Source organism: Centroberyx affinis, unplaced genomic scaffold, assembly GCF_046629955.1.
Source record: "Centroberyx affinis isolate AG114_WGS23_722 - 3 ecotype Tasmania unplaced genomic scaffold, CSIRO-AGI_Caff_v1 ptg007691l_1, whole genome shotgun sequence".
Classification (NCBI taxonomy): Eukaryota; Metazoa; Chordata; class Actinopteri; order Beryciformes; family Berycidae; genus Centroberyx; species Centroberyx affinis.
Genome location: NW_027283881.1, coordinates 10,001 through 18,419, shown reverse-complemented (window position 1 = coordinate 18,419; position 8,419 = coordinate 10,001). Strand labels below are relative to the sequence as shown.

General features: G+C 40.7%; 1 protein-coding gene across 1 annotated transcript in view; it reads right to left on the bottom strand.

Moving 5' to 3' along the window:
• Positions 1 to 3,011: 3,011 nt before the first annotated feature.
• The window catches only part of LOC139639782 (malate dehydrogenase, cytoplasmic-like), a gene marked incomplete at its 3' end in the record, with an annotated part of 11,208 nt that continues 5,800 nt past the window's right edge, over positions 3,012 to 8,419 (bottom strand). Inside the window, exons 2-4 of the mRNA XM_071513933.1 lie at positions 6,583 to 6,681; positions 5,325 to 5,421; positions 3,012 to 3,187 (exon numbers count right to left, since the gene is read on the bottom strand). Of these exons, the coding sequence (XP_071370034.1) occupies positions 3,012 to 3,187; positions 5,325 to 5,421; positions 6,583 to 6,681 (372 nt within the window). The remainder of the gene's footprint in view (positions 3,188 to 5,324; positions 5,422 to 6,582; positions 6,682 to 8,419) is intronic.

Here is an 8,419-nt window from a genome sequence, read left to right as displayed (position 1 = left end):
ATGTTCTATCGGTGTTGTAATTCCTTCTAGTTACTGATAGAGATCAATACAGCTCATAGATTAGATGCCATCTGCATTTCTAAATAGTGTCAAACTACAGTAGAAGGGTTTGATTCAAGTAAAATTGCACACAAACTACAAGAAAATGTGAGTTGTCATTGCAGAAATCTTACATTTTCAAGATGTTTGATACCTAATTTGTACTGATTTGTGGTATCATTTTTTGATACCCAGGTCTAAATATCACACCGTTTAGGACTTTCTAACGTGTGTTATTATTCCTGAAGTCTAGGACAGTATATTAGATGATTGCGAACACTAATAACTTCATTTCCAAAGCCAGAAACAAGTGAACCAGAACTGAAACCTCTCCTGCAGGAGGGAAAGCCTGGAGCCGCTCTGCTGGAAACTCTCAGTCTGCCTGTTTGTGTTTTTACAGCTCAGTGAGCTTTGTTTTACAGACAGACTCAGACCTGAACCACAAAAACACACTTCACCTCCAGGAGAAACTTCCTTGGCATCAACTTATTGATTCTATATGGTAAATTTCACATCCATAAATGCAAAATAACAAAAGTTGCCCCCAATTTCACTAGATTTTTATGTGAATTTCATGAATATATTAAGACTCTCAAACTTATAAACACTGAAAAAAGTAATAAAACTGTCAAACTGTACGGTGAACTCTTTAAAGAAGAATAACATGTTTTTTGTTGTTTTCTTTTTTTTTTTAATTAATGAAGTTTATTTATCCCAACTCCGTTTTTTTGGGGGAGTAAATAATTATTATTATTACTTTTATTTGTTTATTTAAATTCATATTCTTATTTCTTTGTATACTACTATGCTGAGCACGTCTGCACTGTTTGTATATTTGTATGTTTTTTCAATAAAGATTGAAAAAAAAAAAAAATCACTGTCAACACACTTGGGGACAAACTCACTTGTAGCTGTGGCAGGAAGTGCTGAACGCTCACTTGTGTCATAATTTTATTATCTTCATTTGGTTTTTTTTGTACTTCTTTTATACATTTTTTTTTTTTTTAATTTTTTAAAGTGTCTTTGAGTATCATGTAAAGTGCTTTCTAAATAAAATGTATTTTACAATTTCAATTTTAGAATAGAATACAATCTTCAATGATGGTTTGGTTATGTTAAAGTGATAGTAAAGTGTGTGTTTTGAATAGAAAATGCAACAAAAATGCGTTCAGTGCATTTTCTCTTCATTATTGTCCAAAGTTTTGATTCCTGAGGGCAGAATATGGAGTTTTATCAGTTCTGAACATTTATCCCAGTGTGCATAATATGTACCAAATGTATCAAAAATGGCTTCACTGAGAAGTAAAGTGCAACAGTAGTGAAAACTGGAATGAATTTTCAAAGAGCTGTTTTGTTTTCTCCACACGCTCCCAGCTTGTGAAACTTGACCTTGACCACAGAGGAGGTGAGGAGCGTTTCGTCACGCTGACGCCGAGCGGCGAGGACTTCGCTCATTAGAGGCCCTCATGACGTGTGTGTACACACACTACACACTGCAAACTCACACACACTACACACACACACACACACACACTACATACCACAAACTACACACAGCACTGAGGAACTTTGATCCCTCAGCTTTGGAGGCCGGCCATTCCTACCCGGCTTTTAGCTTCACAAAGCCTTGAAGCTGCTGTTATAATATATATATATGTATGTTTCTATAATACTGTGGAACAGACCAGACTTATTTCTCCATACTGAGCAGTGTCACACCATTTAATAGAGGTGCAAATGATAAAATGAGGCTACATAGGGTTTAAAAGTGAAGGTTTAGTAGACGTCTGTGTCTTCTGAGGTAAATCACAAAAATAAAGCATTATCTTGCACTTCTCTTGGGAATATTTTTGATATTTACAGCTATTTATGCATTGTTTAAATATGTTATAATGTATTTACTGCTCGGTCTAAAACTGGGCTTTACACAGTCAAACAGATCCTGGGCCATGTGAGAGCTGAAGCAGAGACACAATGTTGAAATCATGTCTGCTGCTCAGGGGGTCTGAATGTGACGGCAAACAAAAAGTCTGCTGTACTGAGCAAAAGAGTTTTGACCGGAAACAGGGGAAGCTGTGAAAGCAATTTCACTTCCTGTGTCTTCAGTCCAGTTTAGGACTCGTTTCACCCAACTCTCTCTCTCTCTCTCTCTCTGCTCCAACCTGAACTACACAAGCCTTACCAAGATCCCCAAACAGTGGTAAATGAATGTGTCTTCTAGCAGCCATATTGGAGGTCTTCAGCTCTCTGGGCAACATGGCAGAGAACAGCAGACTGCAGTGCTAAACTCAAGACTCAGCCATCTCAACACTGTGGAACAGACAGGGTTCATTTCTGTGTTGTTTTAGCGAGGAACTGATCATTTTCAGTGAAGAATTGCCTAAATAAAGTCTGAATCTGTATCAAGCAGCTAGAAGCAGAGAGCAGCTGAGTCAGCTTGTTGTGGTGTGGCTGTAGATCCATTCAGTAACGTTCTCAGTAAAAGTGAATAGTGTGATAAGGTGGATTTGTTTCCAAATGTAGGTTACTGTGACACAGTAAACTGTCTTGTCTTTAGCCCTAGTCTCTACTCCAAAACATGAAGAGTTGTAGCTTGAGAAGAGTCAGCTCAGTTAACCTGAACAAACTGTTAGCTAGCTAACTAGCCAGCAACCACACTGATGTTAATGTGAACGTGCTAACGCTAGCTGCTACTAGCTACGTTAGCTAGTGTGCTAATCAGATGTGTTAACAAGACAGTGATGGTTAGCTGACCAGATGCTATGGTTAGCTAGCTAACAAGCTGACATTATCTAAACACTAAATCAATCAGATGGATCAGTGATGAAATGATCAGTTCAGTCAGAAACAGATAGAAATTAACCGTCTGTTCAATTCTGTTGAGACGACAGAAACACAGTCAGCTGTTCACAGAGCTGAGGACCTCCAAGATGGCCGCCAGAAGGGGGTGACATCTGACAGTCTGGTCTCACCTTGACGGTCTTCTTGGCGTACTTCTCCAGCGCGGCGCCCTGCGTCTTGAAGATCGCCACGTTGGCCTTCAGCAGGTCCTTCCTCTCCATCCCCTCCTTCCTGGGCATGGAGCCAACCAAGATGGCGGCGTCCAGGTCCTTGAAGCCGACCTCCACCTTGTCAGTGGGGATGACCTCTGTGGGGGAAGAGAGATGGAAGATCAGCTTGGATTCCATTTTTCTACTTCAGATGATTGTGTGCTCAATACAAATATGTGATAATACATATTGTGTGTCAGGAACATGAATGGTGATATCAGCTCCATGTTATTCTGCTGTAGTAATCACTAATGAGACTCTTGACCATCACAGTTTTCACAAGCTCTCCATCCAAATTATATTATTGTCACTTTGTAATGACATTTTTAAATTGTTGTTTACATTTTAGCAGCCAATGACATCGCTAGAAAGATTTGTGGCTCAGAAATCAACAGAATTCTGCACAGTCAGACTTTGTTGTCACTGAACTTCTATTTATCACATCGTATCCTGGTTGTATTCAATCCTGAACCTCAGATCACGTTTTGAATGATATTGTGAGATAAACAGATCGGTCCATCCCTAGTTTTAACACCTTTATTGACAAAATACTTTATTTATACAAAATAACCTTTATTGACAAAATGAATTTGAAGCTAGAATTATGTCTGTTTATTAGGGCTGGGCGATATGGACAAATTCAAATATCATGATATTTTTTACCAAATACCTTGATATCGATATTGCGACAATATTGTAGGGATGACTATTGGTGCTTTCACAAAATATTTACACAATGAGATTTTTGATAAATAATCATCAGTAATGTGGATAAAATGACTAAGTGGGTAAAAGCAAATAATAGAACAGCTAGAACAGTCTGGTAAGTTCAGAAAATGACATCACTTTACTGTAATGCAGCCTTTAAAACCAGGAAAAGACACTTATGCCATATCACGATATTATGATATCCAAAATCTAAGACGATATCTAGTCTCATATAAAGCTGCAACGATTAATCGATTAGTTGTCAACTATTAAATTAATCTCCAACTATTTTGTTTATGAAGGTTGTTTAAGTGTTTAGGTGAGAGTGGAGGAGAGTCACAGAGTTTTATCAGAGCCTCAGCAGGTTCAGAACAGACCGAGTCCATCTTCAGATAAAAGCTGCCGGGTCGGCTGATTGTGGCGATAAGAAGCGTTTGGTCTCTGGTTATTAGACATGAACCTGCTGCTATCAGGCTGGACTTCAGTCTGGGTCCAACACCCCCCCCACACACACACCCCCTGCCTCCCCTCCCTATTGTTGTCCCACCACTTCTTTGATTGGCTGGAGCCTCCCATAGGGCCTCAACAACCAGCCAATAGAAAGCCTTACAGCCGACACTCCTTCCTCCTCCCTACAGCAGCCTGGGAGAGGAGGCTTCTGCACACACATATATATACACACACACACACACACACACACAGTATGCAATGCATTTACAATATGCTCCAGATGGGAGCAGAGAGCATTTCAGATAATCACGCCAGAGAGCAAAACACAATATAAGACCCTGTGGACCATATAGGGTTTCACCTATGGGGTTTCTGAAGGCCGATACTGTTATTTTTGGGATTTAAGTTGCTGATATCTGATGATTTATGCCAATGTTCAGTATATAGAATCAAAAATAAAAATCACAGGTATTCAGTTTTTGTCTTGTCAGGGTGGAAAAGCCTCTGGAAAACAACATTTTGACCCAAATATTTTGAATTTGGCAAGAAAAAAGTGACTCCAGTCTAAAAATATTGGTATCAGCCTTCAGAAACCTGTATCAGTTGAACCCTAATTAAATCCCAGAGTAATTAAATTCTGTTAGGTGGGTTAGCAGCTCCTTATGGCAGAGTGAGGCAGCTTTCACAGATTGAGTGAAATCATAATCTCTCCTTCATCATGTTTTTTTTTATTTTTTTTTATTAAGTCTTTATTTAATCAGACAAGTAAATTACCAACAAATTCTTATTTACAATGACATCTTAATGGGGAATTGGGGAAAATGGGAGGGAGAAAAGAAGAGTGAAATAAAGTAATAATAATAATGATAATAAAATCTATGTGATAATATCTATATAATAATGAATAACCAATGTCTCATTTTTATTAAAAAAGGCCATTATCAGCCTGATATATCAGTGTAACCCTGGTTCCATGCAAACTATGCTGTGTGCAGAAGCTCTCTCTCTCACTCTCTCTCTCTCTCTCTCTCTCTCTCACTCTCACACACACACACACACACACACACACACACTCACCCCTCAGCAGTGGCAGGGCGCAGTCCTGCAGCTCCATCACCACTCCGTCCAGCACCGGCAGCATGGGCGGGATGTCCAGCAGGACCAAGATGATTGGCTGGTGACGAGAGACGGACAGCAGGAAGTCAGCCAATCAGACAGAAACACTTTATTCATCAGGTATGATGATAATAAATGGAGAGGAAATCTGTCTTGCTGTATCAGATCAGAGGCAGACTGACTTTTCAATGACGTTCAAGGGCTTGTTTGGGTAAATTTAAGGACATTTGTCAATATTAGACGTCAAAAATCTTGTCGAGTCAAGAAATCCTGGTGAAATCTCCATCGCCAGGTTTTTCCTCAGGGTGTGAAGAAAACTTTCCACAAACTTTCAAGGATTTCCAAGGCCCATGGGAACCCTGCCTGGTGCTGGCAACCAAAAGCTTCATGATCCAGTGATGTAGTGTGAGAGTAACCCCGACTAACCCCGGTTTATTCACCTTTTTACCCTCAGAACAGAGTTTACGCACCTTCTCAACTCTTTCACATATATTTACAAGTATTTATCATAGCAAGTAGTGCCAAACTGATGCAAGCTATATGAGGACAGCATCAGTTAAGGGAAAAATCATAAATCAAAGCTAAAAAATATGCTCGATTTTCACTTCTATTGGTGGTTCTTTGCCTTATAATAAGCTCATAGCTTCCCCTTGTTTCTATTTCCCACTACATCACTGGTTTTGACTCTAATAAGCTGAAGGCATCCCAGAGTCAAATCATGTACTAGGGCTGTGGAAAAAAATCGATACAGCTGAGTATTGAAATATTTTTTTTCCATGATACTGTATCGATTTTCCAGCCCCTCATATCGATACATTAAAAAAAATGATTCATGTTTTAAAATCCCTTTGAATTAAACAGTTTTGACTCAATTTCTCCACTGAGTTATCAATATAATGTGATGTACATATTAGACTACCCAGGTGGTACACAGCAAGTTGTATTTTCAGCTCTATTTTTAAATTTTCAGTAAATTATGTAGAGTATTGGCAATGTATCGCAATATGTATGGTATCGTGACCCATGTATTGTATGGTGAGGTCCTTGCCAATACCCAGCCTTATCATGTACCATTCACTTATTCTTTATGCAACAACAGCCATAACCTACATAGTGCAACAGCCAGCTGCCTGTCCTGTGGACCAAAGCTGGTTTAGCAGGGCCGGAGCTGTGCGGCTGGTTATGTAAGCGGTGTGCAGACGGACTGACAGACTCTCACCTGGTCTTTACCGAACACATCTCCCTTGGCGATGCTGTACAGCAGGGAGTAGGCGATCTGACCAGCAGCGCCGGTCACCAGAACACGGATTGGTTCGGCCTGGAAAGAGAATTAAAACAAAAAACAGGAACGGTTCTCATCAGACAAAAGCAATGAGACAGTGACCCAGATAGAGGGAGGAACCCAGGCGGCAGTAACCAGCATTGTTGATCTGAGCTGCTTGATGCACTTTGGGGTTTTAGCACGTCATGCAGCCTATAATTAGGAGTTTGAATCCCGAAAAATGGGGCTGCGGGTTCAACAAGCCTTGAACAGTGGCTCTCCTGTCAAACTCCAGCCCTGGTGTGGAGAGAGCCTTATCGCCAAACTCCATTGAAACAACTGGCAATTTAGTGTGACCTTGCATGTAGGCCAGGGTACATAAGACATAAAATACGATTCAAGACTTTTTCCGAATTAGTAGAAGCCACTCTTTAATTCGGCATACATACAATTCAGAAAGCAGCACTTTATTTCAAGAAGATTTCAACTTTTATAATTGGTTCACATTGTTCATCGCTCTCCTCCACTGAGTATTCCGATGTCAGAGGATTGTGGGGGAACACGGCGAACCAGTTATTAAAGTGGATATTTCACTGAATTAAGTAATGCTTAGTGAATAATAAGTATGCCGAATTGAACAGTATCGCCAAAACAATTCATAAAAGATCTTGATTCATATTTTAAGGCGGTGCTACCATTGCCGATATGCAATACAAGGTTAAATCTGCAGATTTATGAATGGAATTTCAAACTTAAAGCAGCTCTTATCATGATTGGTTATCCTGACCGAATAAAAGAAAGGGCGATGATGCAACTTGCCGCCGCTGCCACGCCACAGCCTGCCTCTTATTAAAATGGAGGCAGGAGTGGAGACACAGAGGACTAGCGGGAGGAAAACAGCGGAAACAAACACCTCTCTCTCTCTCTCTCTGCTGTATCTGCTTCTGCTGCAGCTTAACTCTCGGTTTAATTCAAATTACATCCCAACCGTCACCTCTCACATCCGTGTTGTAACTGCGCAAAAAACTGCGTATGCTAGCCCCTGCCCTTAGCTGTTAAATTATGCATAAAGCTAGTGCAGACTGAAGAAAACCATCCGCCTGAAGATAACCACTGGATATAATCTTATATCAGAAACTGGGATTAAACAATGATGCTCTCGCCCTCTTGTCAATGTCAACTATCAGACACCATTCATTCACAGCACACAGTTTAACCGATTTCACTGTCTAACGGAACCGTGCACGGTCAAGACGTCCTCTATACAAACTGCATCTTCATCATCGGAACAGTAAACGGCTAAACATCCATCTTACCATTTCGCTAGCGGGTTTAGGTGCGTTAGGTCTGCTGTGCCTGCTCTCCCTGCTCGGACTAGACGGAGGGGTCACCTCTATGCTCGTATTGAAGCGTCATGCGGTAAATGACTGGCTCCTGAACTCGGTAACGGGACTTGTAGTCGTCTGTTTCCGCCGACGCAGGCTTTTTAACTCGACCGACTCGACGAAAGGAACACACTCTCCCATGAAGCACCGCGCCGTGTCCTCCCAGGCCGCGCCCACCTTCCCCAAATATGGCTGAGAAATCTGAAAAGGCTTCTTTTTTAAACCTGAGGGATCTGCTCGTTACTGACACCTGGCGGCCGGCAGCGGGACTGCAGCGCTGCTCCTGCAGAGTTTCTTTTTTTTTTTTTTTTAATTAGTCTTCAAATATACAACAAATTGGCAATGACAGTTCTTTCTATATCACCAGAGTACAGTACATATGTCTCAAAGACAATAACTAAAAGGAAATA